The sequence below is a fragment of the Stegostoma tigrinum genome, chromosome 45 (genome assembly GCF_030684315.1).
Source record: "Stegostoma tigrinum isolate sSteTig4 chromosome 45, sSteTig4.hap1, whole genome shotgun sequence".
In the NCBI taxonomy this organism is placed as follows: Eukaryota; Metazoa; Chordata; class Chondrichthyes; order Orectolobiformes; family Stegostomatidae; genus Stegostoma; species Stegostoma tigrinum.
Genome location: NC_081398.1, coordinates 8,648,619 through 8,663,908, shown reverse-complemented (window position 1 = coordinate 8,663,908; position 15,290 = coordinate 8,648,619). Strand labels below are relative to the sequence as shown.

Genomic DNA, 15,290 nt, shown 5'->3' with positions numbered 1-15,290 from the left:
TGACCCCAGAGAGTGCAGAGGCTAGGTTACTAAAATATAGACTCATACAGCATGGAAACAGACTCTTCCATACAACCAGTCCATGCCAACCGTGCTCCCAAACCTTTTATTCATTTGTGAGATATGGGCGTCACTGGCTAGGCCAGCACTTATTACCCATCCCTAATTGCCCAGAGGGCAGTTCAGAGTCAACCACATTGCTGTGGATCTGCAGTCACATGTAAGCCAGATCAGGTAAGGATGGTAGTTTCCTTCCCTGAAGGACGCCACTGAACCAGTTGGGTTTTTCCTGACAAATGGCAATGGATTCATGATCACCATTAGATTCTTAATTCCGGATTATTATTTGATTCAAACTCCACCGTCTGCCATGAAAGATTTGAGCCTGGGTCCCCACAGCATTGCCTGAGTCGCTGGATTGACAGTCCAGCGATAATGCCATTGCCTCCTTGAATATGCTTAAACTCAAGTTACTGAGGGAGTCGAGGATAATAGAAGACGTGAAGAAAAATAGAGTTTAAGCCAATAATTGGATTAGCCATGATATTGTGGAAAGGATGGCATGCTGGATGGGCGAAATGGCCTACTCCTGCCCCCAACTGATCAAATGTGGTGACCAGCCATGCTCAAATCCTAAGGGACTGATTCCTCGTTCTAGTCCTTCATATTCCCAGCCACCACGTGTAGCCCTTAGCTCTGGTGTATCTTTAGATATTTTAATGATCATTAGATTAGCCCAGCACTTCTTATTGAGTCAAGGCTTTTAAGAGTCTCTGGATGGACCATCATTCATGGCCCATCCCTAATTATCCCTTGAGAAGTTGGTGAGCAGCTTTCTTGAGCTGCTGCAGCCTGTGAGATGGACGGGCACCCACAGTGTGATCAGGGAGAGAATTCCAGGATTGTGACCCAGAGACACCGAAGGAATGGTGATTCGTTTTCACATCAGGGTGGTGAGTGGCTTGGAGGGGAACTTGCAGGGAATGTGGTGTTTCCATGTATTGACGGCTCTTTTCGTTCTTGAGGGTGGTGGCCGTGGGTTTGCGAGGTTCTGTCTAAGAAGTCAATGCAGTGCATCTTGTACACACTGCTGCTACTGAGTGACGATGGTGCAGAGAGGGAGAGTTTGTGGATGTGCTGAGTGTTGGCGTTGCTGCACTCATCCAGGCAAGTTGTAGGTCACACCCTCCTTACTTGTGCAGAAGGGAAGTTCGCATGAATGAAGGTGACTCATTGGGCCATTGGCAGGAATCCCAGGCACCTCCTGTCCCTTTAAATGTCTTTTGGGAGAACCTGCAGAACAGCTGCTGGCTGTGCAGAATGCAGGATTTGCAGTGACCCCCACCTGCCTTTCTGCCTTTCAGCACTCATTGGTGGAGGCTGGGGATTGGAAAGGAGATGGTACTGCCCCTTCCCTGACTGACAGCTCCCTTACCGACCAGCAAGCCGCAGGCTTAATTCGCCAGCCAATCTATCTGCCCACAGAAAGTTGGTGTAAAGTTCCAGGAAAGTTTCAGAGAAGTTCTACATAGAGCAACTAGCTGGACATGGGGATTCTGTGGCTGGCAGTCAGACTTCAAGTCCTTTTGCTCATAGTCACAGGGGCAGGTAAGTGTCTGTTCCTCATATAAAATGTGAAAGTAAGAGACGTGACATAGCTGTTACAGGAGTGATTTAAGGCAACAGCCTCTCTAAAGCAGAGCCTTCAGCTGTGAAGTGATGGGGTATGTTAAAAACTCCTCCCACGAACCCATGCTTTCTATTTATGTATTTGACACTTTTATCTCCTGTTTGAAGTTCTCTTCAGATCCAGTATCCGGAGCTGTAAATATTTAGTTTCCATGAATGAATGCCCAATGGCATGACTCTGTTTATACATAGAGGAGACTGTCGTGTCAATTGGAACTCGATTCAGATGGGAGGCGAGTGGTCTCTTCCTTTTCAGAGCAGATTTAAGATCGGACAGCAAGAGCAGATGGTAGCCCAACTAACTCCACTGTGAGAAAGCTGGGGCGTAATGGAGAGATTCACATTGAAGGCTATGGGGTATCTCAAAGAGTTGGGGGGGTTACGTTAGTGTGTCGCAGTTAGGGGTGTGGGGTATATCATTATCACCATGAGGGGTTTGGGGTATATGAGAGAGTGTTACTGTGAGGGGTCTGAGGTATAGGAGAGGGTCTCACAGTGAGGGATGTGGGGTACGTCAAAGAGTGTTACAATGAGGGTTGTAGTGTATATCGGAGAGTATTACAGTGAGGAGTGTGGGGTATATTGGAGAGTGTCACAATAAGGGGTGTGGCGTATATCAGAGAGTGTTACAGTGAGGGGTGTGGGGTGTATCAGAGAGTGTTACAGTGAGGGGTGTGGGGTATATCAGAGAGTGTTATAGTGAGGGGTGTGGGGTATATCGGTGTGTTACAGTGAGGGGTGTGGGGTATATCAGAGAGTGTTATAGTGAGGTGTGCAGGGTATATCAGAGAGTGTTACAGTGAGGGGTGTGGGGTGTATCAGAGAGTGTTACAGTGAGGGGTGTGGGGTATATCAGAGAGTGTTATAGTGAGGGGTGTGGGGTATATCAGAGAGTGTTACAGTGAGGGGTGTGGGGTATATCAGAGAGTGTTATAGTGAGGGGTGTGGGGTATATCAGAGAGTGTTACAGTGAGGGGTGTGGGGTATATCAGAGAGTGTTACAGTGAGGGGTGTGGGGTATATCAGAGAGTGTTACAGTGAGGGGTGTGGGGTATATCAGAGAGTGTTACAGTGAGGGGTGTGGGGTATATCAGAGAGTGTTACAGTGAGGGGTGTGGGGTATATCAGAGAGTGTTACAGTGAGGGGTGTGGGGTATATCAGAGAGTGTTACAGTGAGGTGTGCGGGGTATATCAGAGAGTGTTACAGTGAGGGGTGTGGGGTATATCAGAGAGTGTTACAGTGAGGGGTGTGGGGTATATCAGAGAGTGTTACAGTGAGGGGTGTGGGGTATATCAGAGAGTGTTACAGTGAGGGGTGTGGGGTATATCAGAGAGTGTAACAGTGCAAGATGTGGGGTATATCAGAGAATGTTAAAGTGAAGGATGTGGGGTATGTTAGTGTTATGGTGAGGGGTATATAGAGGCATTTGGGTGGCATGATGGCTCAGTGGTTAACACTGCAGTCTCACAGCACCAGGGACCCAGGTTCGATTCCAGCTTCAGGCGACTGTGTGGAGTTTGCTCATTCTCTCTGTGTCTGCGTGGGTTTCCTCCGGGTGCTCCAGTTTCCTCCCACAATCCAAAGATGTGCAGGTTAGGTGGACTGGCCATGTGAAATTGTCCATAGTGTTCAGGGGTGTGTGGGTTATAGGGGAATGGGTCTGGGTGGGATGCTTCAAAGGGTGGTGTGGACTTGTGGGACCAAAGGGCCTGTTTCCACACTGTAGGGAATCTAAACATATTCATGAGTCATACAGCATGTAAACAGAATCTTTGGTCCAACCAGTCCACACCAACCATGTTCCCAAACTAGACTAGTCCCATCTGCCTGCATTTGGTCCATAACCCTGCAAGCAGGAGTAGGCGATGGCCTAGTGGTATTATCGTTAGACTATTAATCCAGAAACCCAGCTAATGTTCTGGGGACCTGGGTTTGAATCCCACTGCCAATTGTTGGAAAAACCCATCTGGTTCACTAATGTCCTTTAGGGGAGGAAATCTGCCACCCACACCTGGTCTGGCCTCTCCCCAGACCCATAGCAATCAGGTTGACTCTCAACTGCCCTCTGAAATAGCCTAGCAAGCCACTCAGTTGTACGAATTGCTGCAAAGACTCAAAGAAATGAAACTGGATGGATCACCTAGCATTGACACAGGCACCAGAAAAGACAATGGCAAAAACAGTCCAATCGACCATGCAAAGTTCCCCTCACTAACATCTGGGGGCTAGTTCCAAAATTGAGAGAGCTGTCTCACAGACTAGTTAAGCAACAGCCTGACATAGTCATACTCACAGAATCATTAACTTACAGACAATGTCCCAGATACCACCATCACCTTCACTGGATATGTCCTATCTCACAGACTGGACAGACCCAGAAGAGATGGTGGCACAATGGTACACAGTTGGGAGGGAGCTTCTTTGGGAGTTCTCAACATTGACTCTGGACCCCGTGAAGTCTCATGGCTTCAAGTTAAACATGGGCACGGAAACCTCCTGCTGGTTGCCACATACTGTCCTCCCACAGCTGATGAATCACTACACTCCTTAATGTTGAACAGCACTTAGAGGAAGCACTGAGGATGACAAGGGCACAAAATGTAGTCTGGGTGGGGGAATTTCAATGTCCACCACCAAGAATAGCTCAGCAGCAGTACTACTGACTGAGCTGGTTGGGTCCTAAAGGACTTGGCTGCTAGACTGGGTCTGCAGCAGGTGGTGAGAGAACCAACAAGAGGGAAAAACATACTTGACCTCATCCTTACTAATCTGCCATCCGCAGTTGCATCTGTCCGTGATGGCATCAGTAAGAGTGACCATTGAATAATCCCACCATCACATTGAGAACAACCTCCATCGTGTTGTGTGGCACTATCACAGTGCTAAGTGGGACAGACTTGGCTCAGATCTAGCAACTCAAGACTGTGGGCCATCAACAGAGCTGGATTTGTACTCCTGCACAATCTATAAGCTTATGGCCCAGCATATTCCCCACTCAACCATTACTGTCAAGCTAGGGGATCAGCCCTGGTTTGACAAAGAGTGCAGGGGGGCATGCCAGGAGCAGCACCAGGCTTACCTGAAAATGAGGTATCAACCTGGTGAAGCCACCAAATAGGACCACTTGCATACCAAACAGTGAAAGCAGCAAGTGGTAGACAGAGCTCAGCAATCCCACAACCAACAGATCAGATCTAAGCTCTGCAGTCCTGCCACACCCAGTCGTGAATGGTGGTGGACAATTAAACAACTCACTGGGGGAGGAGACTTCACAAATATCCCCATCTTTAATGGTGGAAGAGCCCAGCACATCAGTGCAAAAGATAAGGCTGAAGCATCCGCTGCGATCTTCAGCCAGAAGTGCTGAGTGGATGATCCATCTTGATCTATTCCAGTCATCCCCAGCATTACAGATACCAATCTTTAGCCAATTTGATTCACTCCATGTGATATCAAGAAACGGTTGGAGACTCTGGATACGGCAAAGGCCCTGACAACATTCCGGCATTAGCACTGAAGACTTGTGCTCCAGAACTTGCTCTCCCCTAGCCTAGCAGTTCTGGTACAGTTACAACACTGATATCTACCCAACAACATAGAAAATTGCCCAAGTACGTCCTGAATGCGAAAAGCAGGAGAAACCTAACCCGGCCAATTACCATCCCATCAGTCTACTCTTGATCGCCAGTAAAGTGACGGAAGGTGTAATCGACAGCGCTGTCAAGCAGCACCTGCTCTGAAATAATCTGCTCAGTGACGCCCAGTTTGGGTTCCTCCAGGGCCACAGCTCCTGATTACAGCCTTGGTTTAAACATGGACAAAAGAGTTGAATTCTCAAGGTGAGGTGAGAGTGTCAGCCCTTGATAACAAGGCTGCATTGGACTGAGAGTGGCATCAAGGATCCCTGGCAAAACTGGAATCAATGGGTATCAAGGGGCAAAGGCTCGGCGGTTGGAGTTGTACCTGACACATAGGAAGATGGTAGTGGTTGTTGGAGATCAATCAGCTCAGCTCCAGGATATCTCAACAGGAGCCCTCGGCCCAACCATTTTCAGCTGCTTCATTAATGATCCCCCCGTCCATCGCAAGGTCAGAATCGGGGATGTTCACTGATAATGTTCAGCACCATTCATGACTCGTCAGGTACTGAAGCAGTCCATGTTTACGTGCAAGAAGGTTTCAACAATATCCAGGCTTGGGCTGATAAGTGGCAAATGATATTCATGCCACATAAATGCCAGGCTATGACCATTACCAATAAGAAATAATCTAACCACCGCCCCTTGATATTCAATGATGTTGCCATCACTGAATCCCCCACTATCCACATCCTGGGGGTCACCATTGACCAGAAACTCAGTTGGACTCACCACATTAACAGAGTGGCTAAAAGAGCAGGCCAGAGACTAGGAATACTGCAGCGAATAACTCACTTCCTGACTCCTCAAAGCCAGTCCGCCATCTACAAGGCACAAGTCAGGAGTGTGAGGGAATACTCCCCACTTGCCTGGATGAGTGCAGCCCCAACAACACTCAAGAAGCTTGACACCATCCAGGACAAAGCAGCCCGCTTGATTGGCAGTACATCCACAAGCATCTGCTCCCTCCACCACGGATGCTCAGTAGCAGCAGTGTGTACTATCTACAAGATGCACTGCAGAAATTCACCAAAGATCCTTAGAGAGCACCTTCCAAACCCATAGCCACTTCCATTTAGAAGGACAAGGGCATCAGACATATGGGAACACCACCACCTCCAAGTTCCCATCCAAGTCACTCACCATCCTGACTTGGAAATATATTGCTGTTCCTTCACTGTTGCTGGGTCTAAATCCTGGAATTCCCTCCCTAATAGCATTGTGGGTCAACCCACAGGAGGAGGACTGCACCAGTTGAAGAAGGCAGCTCATCAACACCACCTTCTCAAGGGCAACCAGCAATGGGCAAGAACTGCTGGACAGTCAGTGACGTCCACATCCCAAAAATGAATTTTTAAAAATGTACATATCCAAATGTAAATATCTGACAGCATTACGGTGAGGGGAGTGGGGTAAAGCAGAAAGTATCACGGTGAGGGGTGTGGGGTAAATCAGAGAGTGTCACAGTGAGCGGTTTGGGGCATATTAGAGAGTGTCACAGTGAGGGGTGTGGGGTATATCAGAGAGTGTTACAGTGAGGGGTGTGGGGTATATCAGAGAGTGTTACAGTGAGGGGTGTGGGGTATATCAGAGAGTGTTACAGTGAGGGGTGTGGGGTATATCAGAGAGTGTTACAGTGAGTGGTGTGGGGTATATCAGAGAGTGTTACAGTGAGGGGTGTGGGGTATATCAGAGAGTGTTACAGTGAGGGGTGTGAGGTAAATCAGAGAGTGTCACAGTGAGCGGTTTGGGGCATATTAGAGAGTGTCACAGTGAGGGGTGTGGGGTATATCAGAGAGTGTTACAGTGAGGGGTGTGGGGTATATCAGAGAGTGTTACAGTGAGGGGTGTGGGGTATATCAGAGAGTGTCACAGTGAGGGGTGTGGGGTATATCAGAGAGTGTCACAGTGAGGGGTGTGGGGTGTATCAGAGAGTGTTACAGTGAGGGGTGTGGGGTATATCAGAGAGTGTTACAGTGAGTGGTGTGGGGTATATCAGAGAGTGTTACAGTGAGGGGTGTGGGGTATATCGGTGTGTTACAGTGAGGGGTGTGGGGTATATCAGAGAGTGTTACAGTGAGGGGTGTGGGGTATATCAGAGAGTGTCACAGTGAGGGGTGTGAGGTATATCAGAGAGTGTTACAGTGAGGGGTGTGGGGTATATCAGAGAGTGTTACAGTGAGGGGTGTGGGGTATATCAGAGAGTGTTACAGTGAGGGGTGTGGGGTATATCAGAGAGTGTTACAGTGAGGGGTGTGAGGTATATCAGAGAGTGTTACAGTGAGGGGTGTGGGGTATATCAGAGAGTGTTACAGTGAGGGGTGTGGGGTATATCAGAGAGTGTTACAGTGAGGGGTGTGGAGTATATCAGAGAGTGTTACAGTGAGGGGTGTGGGGTATATCAGAGAGTGTTACAGTGAGGGGTGTGGGGTATATCAGAGAGTGTTACAGTGAGGGGTGTGGGGTATATCAGAGAGTGTTACAGTGAGGGGTGTGGGGTATATCAGAGAGTGTTACAGTGAGGGGTGTGGGGTAAATCAGAGAGTGTCACAGTGAGCGGTTTGGGGCATATTAGAGAGTGTCACAGTGAGGGGTGTGGGGTATATCAGAGAGTGTTACAGTGAGGGGTGTGGGGTATATCAGAGAGTGTTACAGTGAGGGGTGTGGGGTGTATCAGAGAGTGTTACAGTGAGGGGTGTGGGGTATATCAGAGAGTGTTACAGTGAGGGGTGTGGGGTATATCAGAGAGTGTTACAGTGAGGGGTGTGGGGTATATCAGAGAGTGTTACAGTGAGGGGTGTGGGGTGTATCAGAGAGTGTTACAGTGAGGGGTGTGGGGTATATCAGAGAGTGTTACAGTGAGGGGTGTGGGGTATATCAGAGAGTGTTACAGTGAGGGGTGTGGGGTATATCAGAGAGTGTTACAGTGAGGGGTGTGGGGTATATCAGAGAGTGTTACAGTGAGGGGTGTGGGGTATATCAGTGAGTGTTACAGTGAGCGGTGTGGGGTATATCAGTGAGTGTTACAGTGAGGGGTGTGGGGTATATCAGAGAGTGTTACAGTGAGGGGTGTGGGATATATCAGAGAGTGTTACAGTGAGGGGTGTGGGGTAGATCAGAGAGTGTTACAGTGAGGGGTGTGGGGTATATCAGAGAGTGTTACAGTGAGGGTTGTGGGGTATATCAGAGAGTGTTACAGTGAGGGGTGTGGGGTATATCAGAGAGTGTTACAGTGAGGGGTGTGGGGTAGATCAGAGAGTGTTACAGTGAGGGATGTGGGGTATATCAGAGAGTGTTACAGTGAGGGGTGTGGGGTTTATCAGAGAGTGTTACAGTGAGGGGTGTGGGGTGTATCAGAGAGTGTTACAGTGAGGGGTGTGGTGTATATCAGAGAGTGTTACAGTGAGGGGTGTGGGGTAGATCAGAGAGTGTTACAGTGAGGGGTGTGGGGTATATCAGAGAGTGTCACAGTGAGGGGTGTGGGGTATATCAGAGAGTGTTACAGTGAGGGGTGTGGGGTATATCAGAGAGTGTTACAGTGAGGGGTGTGGGGTTTATCAGAGAGTGTTACAGTGAGGGGTGTGGGGTGTATCAGAGAGTGTTACAGTGAGGGGTGTGGGGTATATCAGGGAGTGTCACAGTGAGCGGTTTGGGGCATATTAGAGAGTGTCACAGTGAGGGGTGTAGGGTATATCAGAGAGTGTTACAGTGAGGGGTGTAGGGTATATCAGAGAGTGTTACAATGAGGGGTGTAGGGTATGCCAGAGAGTGTCACGGTGCGGGGTGTGGGGTATATCAGAGAGCGTCACAGTGAGGAATGTTGGGTACATTAGAGGACATCAGAGTAAGGGGTATGGGGTGTAACAGAGCGCCACAGTGGGGCCTGTGGGGTATATCAGAGAGCATCACAGTGAGGAATGTTGGGTACATCAGACAGCGTCACAGTGAGGCGTGTGGGGAATAACAAAGGACGTCTCAGTGAGGAATGTTGGGTACATCAGAGGACATCACAGTGAGGGGTGTGGGGTGTATGAGAGCACGACAGTGAGGCATGTGGGGTATACCAGAGAGCGTCATAGTGAAGAATGTTGGGGTACATCAGAGAGCATCACAGTGAGGAATGTGGGGTATATCAGAGAGTGTTATAGTGTGTGTTGTAAGGTCTATCAGAGAGTGTTACAGTGAGGGATATAGGATATATCAGAGAGCATTACAGTGTGTGATGTAAGGTATATCAGAGATTGTTACAGTGAGGGGTGTGGGGAAATCAGAGACCGTCACTGTGGGGTGTGGAATACATTGGAGAGTATTACAATGAGGGGTGTAGATTACAGCAGAGTTTTATTGTGAAGGGATTTGAACATTAGACTGTGTTACAGTGAAGGGGGTGGGTGTAGGGTATAGCTCAGTGATACAATGAGGCATTTGTATGATGTCTGTTAAAGTGAAGGAATTTTTGAATGAAGGGCAATAGCTGCTCTGTTCATGGGAGGTTAATTGAAGAAGACTGTTTTGTACTGAGATGAACAGGTGGTTGGGACCAGGCTGTCTCAACAGTGCAGCTCCTCCAGAGCCCAAACCAGAGAGAAATGCAGCCTGTTCTATTAATACCCAGGGTATTAGACAACAAAGGAGAAAACAGTGAGAGGGGCTCCAATGGGACACAGTTCTGCGAAAGATAAACCGATAGCAATTATGGTAATCAATTGAAGAGGATAAACATTCATTCTGCTGAGATAAGGATGTTAGAGTTTGTAACACTGCTAGATTTAAACAGTCTCCATGGATGGGGTTTTAGATATCCTGTCTTTACATACTGCAGCAAAAGGTCTATCATTTGGGAATGTTGATGGAACTTGAAGCATCCAGACGTGATGCTTGGCCATCAACCTCACTGAGATATTAGAATTAGTGCTGCAACCCTTTACCCTGTGCCCATGTGGCTAGATGCGTTTCGCTGTGTCTTTCATGTCTTATAAGGTAGTTGATATGCAACGTCCCATTCTGCACTCCCCCCAGTTCTTGAGTTGAAGGTGCCAGATCAGACTCCTCCTTGCTCCTGTGTTGGGCAGGAGGGTCTGTGCTTACATGTCTGTGTTAGCTGCGTCTGATGGACATACCAAAAGGGCAAAGGGGCGTGCTAAAAAAACAAGGTATCAAACTCGTGAAGCTACAGCGGTTCTTTTTGACTTGGATACTGGAACAGTCTGTGTCTAAATGCAGCAAGACCTGAGTGATAGTCAAATTTGGGCTGACAAGTGGCAAGGAACACAAATTTGTGCCACAAAAATGCCAGGTATGACCAGCTTCGACAAAAGAGAATCAGAGTCATGGAACTTGCTCTCTAGCAGCATTGTGGCTACACCACCACCTTCTCAAGGGGTAATTAGGGATGGACAATAGCCAGTGATGCCCACATCCCATGAACGAATAACATAAAAAGTTCTTGGGTTGTCGGCACATAATAATGTAAATGAATGTAACAGGAAGATGGTTAGATTTTCTCTTATTGGAAATGGTCATTGCCTGCCACTTGTGCGGCATCTGTGTTAAAAGTTTCAATCAAAGTGATGGAATCCTTGAGTCACTGATGAGAGTACATGATTGGTCATTTTGAATTGTCTGCCTGGCTTTTTCTGACCTTTGAACCCAGGTGTCAGTGCCTCTGAGATGGAGAAGAGACTTCTCAACAAGTTGTTTGGCTCCTACAATCCCAATGTGCGGCCTGCGCAGACAGCAGATGAGAAAGTGACAGTGAGAGTGGGGATGACGCTCTCACAGCTGATCAGCCTGGTAAGTCTCCAAGTATTCAATGGGAAGAGATCAGTCAGCCCTTCAGCCCTTCAGGCCTGTTTTGCCTTTCAACCAGGGCTGATCCAAGACTGAAAACTGTTTTCTGTTGAGAAAAATGCCTCAGTGTGGGAACAAGAGACTGAAATGAAAGGCTAAAATTCACAGAAGACTTCTCACAGTTCTGTTGACTTCTTGTGTCAGTGAGATCGCAATGTTAACAGTTGTTGAATGGATGAAGCCTTCAAATCAGATTTCACTTCATGTGAAAGCCTGTTAGAAATCCTGAAATTTGATGTATCAAGCTGTTATAATATTTCAGGCAGTTGGTTCTGCCTTAGAGTTTTCTGTTATTGTTTAGAAGAGTTCATATTGATCTTAGGAGTAAGGAGGTCTTTCTTCAACTAAGTTATCTAAGTGTGCTGGAAACACAGCAAAATCTGTCCAGAGGCTGTTGCTGGGCTCCCTACAGCATAGGGCCCCTTCTTTTTTTCCCTTTATTCATTCATGTTGATGAGGGTGTTGCTGGCTAGGCAGTATTTATTGCTCATCCTTAATTGCCCAGAGGGTCAACCAAGTCAACCACATTGCTGTGGGTCTGGAGTCACCTGTAGGCCAGACCCAGTAAGGATGGAAGTTTTCTCCCCTAAAGGGACATTAGTGAACCAGATGGGTTTTTCTCCAACAATTGATTCATGGTCATCATTAGACTCTTAATTCCAGATATTTATTAAACTCAAATTTCACCATATGGTAGGATTTGAAGAAGGTTCCCAGAACATGACCTGGGTCTCTGGATTAACAGTCCAGCAATAATACCACTAGGCCATCACCCTCCCCCTATATATCTAGGAATTGAAGTAATCAAACTCATCCTTTATCTGTCCTAAAGACCTTGATATTTTGTTTTAAAAGGCTTGCATTCTTTTCACAATGTCAGTTGACTTTTGGCAAATGGTAGCTGAATCACATGAGACTTCAAAATGTACGGCTGAACATAGCTGTCAAAAGCCACATAGTAAAAACACTTTTTAAGCTAGTATGTCCAGACAGTTCTATATTTCATTTCCTCATAGTCATAGAGTCTTAGAGCTGTAAAGCACAGAACAGATCCTTCGGTCCAACTTGTTCATGCCGACTAGATATCCTAAGTAAATCCAGTCCTATTTGCCAGTATTTGGTTTATATCCCACTAAACCCTGACCAATAAAGGCAAGTGTACCAAACACCTTCTTCACTACCCTGTTGACCTGGGACTCCACCTTCAAGGAACTATGAACCTTCACTCCAAGGTCTCTTTGTTCAGCAACACTCCCTAGGACCTTATCATTAAGTTTATAAGTCCTGCCCTGATTTGCCTTTCCATAATATAGCACCTTACGTTTATCTAAATTAAGCTCCATCTGCCGCTCCTCGGCCCATTGGCCCATCGGATCAAGATCCCATTGTACTCTGCACTAACTTTCTTCGCTGCCCACTACAGTTCCAAATTTGGTGTGATCAGCAAAATTACTAACTGTACCTCCTATGTTCGCATCCAGATCATTTATAAACATGATGAAAAGCAGTAAATCCATGACCAATCTTTGTGGCATGTTGTGTCCTTAAGTATGAATATGTATTCTCAACACTGTTGACTCTTTCAAATTGATCTTTCGTGATAACCACCTTGATTAGATCAGACAAAGTTTACAAGCCTTGTTTGTGTAAACTGTCTCTGTTAGTGAACCTTTTAGCTCTGGGATCATTCTCCTGAATCTCCACTGCACTCCTAACAAGGCCAATACCTCCTTCCAGAGCTGTGGGGCCCAGAACTGGACCCAGTACCCCCAGCTCCACACAGAGGTTTATATAATGTCGAACAATGTATATTCCTGTCTCCTGCTTAGTTTTCCCCCATAAAGAGGTCAGGAATTGGAACAGGCTGCCTGCAACTGCAGTGGAGATTGATACAATTAAAATTTCCAAAAGAGAACTCGATGGTTATCTGAAGAGAGGGCTACAGGGAGGAAAATCGTAGTAGTGGAACCGTCTCCTCAGCCTTAAGCATTCTAGGATTCTATTCCAACATCTTTCAATGTTATTCCCGTTTTAACTTCAGATCTCCACGATGCTGGTGGATTGCCCTTCCGCACCTTCTGGCTCATGAAGACTCTCACTTCTGTACCTTTCCATCTGGTCTTCAGGCTTCTTCTTCTCCCTCTTTCAGCTCCGGCACCTCCCTGCCCCATTACTTCGCTGTTTGCTGCAGATGACCATACTGTAATGACAAGAGGCATTACAAATCATTTGAAGGTCCTGGGATCGAGGTGGGAGAATGGTGGATTATCAATGAAATAATTGAATAGGGTGAAGATAGAATTCAATGTATCACTAGCACCGGGAGGTAGTTTTTAGATTTGTTCAAAAAAAGCCCAGAAATGATCTAGTTTGAATGTGGAAGGATGGGTGAAATGGATTTGGAAGGTATTAAAAGCCAATGCTCAAATGGGTAATGTTTTAGAAACAAAAATGATAGATTTTAATGCCACATTATTAGGCTGTAAGATGGGAGGCAGTGGCAAAATGGTAATATCACTAGCATAGTGACCCAGAAACTTGGGGTCTTGGGTTCAAATCCAACCATGACGGGCAGTGAAATCTGAGTTTAATTTTGAGGTGAGGAAGAATTTCTTTGCTGAGGAGGTTGGTGAACTTTTGGAATTCTCTACCCCAATGGACAGAGTAAGTTCAGTCATCTAGTGTTTTGAAATCAACATTGAGGTAGATGATCAGCCATAGTTGACTTGAATTGCAGAGCAGGCTTATTGGGCTGAATGGCCTGCTCCTGCTCTTATATTCCTGTAAAGAACTTCAGTCTTTTTTTCCACTGCCACTTTCACTAGGCCAGCATTAATTCCCCAACCCTAACTGCCTGCTATTACATTGTGGTGGGTCTGAAGTCATGTGCATGCCTGACTGGGTAAGGATAGAAGATTTCCTTCCCGATGACATTTGCGATCCAGGTGGAATTCTAACAACAACCAGCAATGCCAACAAACTCACCATTAGGCAAGATAACAAAGTGTGGAGCTGGATGAACACTGCAGACCAAGCAGCATCTCAGGAGCACAAAAGCTGACGTTTCGGGCCTCGACCCTTCATCAGAGAGGGGGATGGGGAGAGGGTTCTGGAATAAATAGGGAGAGCGGGGGAGGTGGACCGAAGATGGAGAGAAAAGGAGATAGGTGGAGAGAAGAGTGTAGGTAGGGAGGTAGGGAGTGGATAGGTCAGTCCAGGGAAGACGGACAGGTCAAGGAGGTGGGATGAGGTTAGTAGTTAGGAAATGGAGGTGCAACTTGAGGTGGGAGGAAGGGATGGGTGAGAGGAAGAACAGGTTAGGGAGGCAGAGACAGGTTGGACTGGTTTTGGGATGCAGTGGGTGGAGGGGAAGAGCTGGGCTAGTTGTGTGGTGCAGTAGGGGGAGGGGACGAACTGGGCTGGTTTTGGGATGCGGTGGGGGAAAGGGAAATTTTGAAGCTTGTGAAGTCCACATTGATACCATTGGGCTGCAGGGTTCCCAAGTGGAATATGAGTTGCTGTTCCTGCAACCTTTGGGTGGCATCATTGTGGCACTGCAGGAGGCCCATGATGGACATGTCATCTAAGGAATGGGAGGGGGAGTGGAAATGGTTTGCGACTGGGAGGTGCAATTGTTTATTGCGAGCCAAGCGGAGGTGTTCTGCAAAGCGGTCCCCAAGCTTCCGCTTGGTTTTCCCAATGCAGAGGAAGCCACACAGGGTACAGTGTATACAGTATACCACATTGGCAGATGTGCAAAAAACATCTGCTTAATATGGAAAGTCATCTTGGGGCCTGGGTTGGGGTTGAGGTAGGAGGTGTGGGGGCAAGTGTAGCACTTCCTGCGGTTGCAGGAGAAGTTGCTGGGTGTGGTGGGGTTGGAGGGGAGTATGGACCAGACAAGGGAGTCACAGAGAGAGTGGTCTCTCTGGAAGGCAGACAAGGATGGGGATGGAAAAATGTCTTGGGTGGTGGGGTCAGATTGTAGATGGCGGAAGTGTCGGAGGATGATGCATTGTATCCGGAGGTTGGTGGGGTGGTATGTGAGAATGAGGGGGATCCTCTTGGGGCGGTTGTGGCGGGGGTGGGGTGTGAGGGATGTGTTGCGGGA

At 47.4% G+C, this 15,290-nt stretch overlaps 1 protein-coding gene across 4 annotated transcripts in view; it reads left to right on the top strand.

Moving 5' to 3' along the window:
- Positions 1 to 1,400: 1,400 nt before the first annotated feature.
- LOC125448688 (acetylcholine receptor subunit beta-like) overlaps positions 1,401 to 15,290 on the top strand; it is a 31,139-nt gene continuing 17,249 nt past the window's right edge. For 2 of the 4 annotated variants that reach the window (XM_048524118.2, XM_048524120.1), the window contains exons 1-2: positions 1,401 to 1,608; positions 10,983 to 11,122. In XM_048524118.2, the coding sequence (XP_048380075.1) occupies positions 1,548 to 1,608; positions 10,983 to 11,122 (201 nt within the window). In that variant the 5' untranslated portion in view covers positions 1,401 to 1,547. The remainder of the gene's footprint in view (positions 1,609 to 10,982; positions 11,123 to 15,290) is intronic. The other 2 variants (XM_048524117.2, XM_048524119.2) reach the window with 2 other exon arrangements.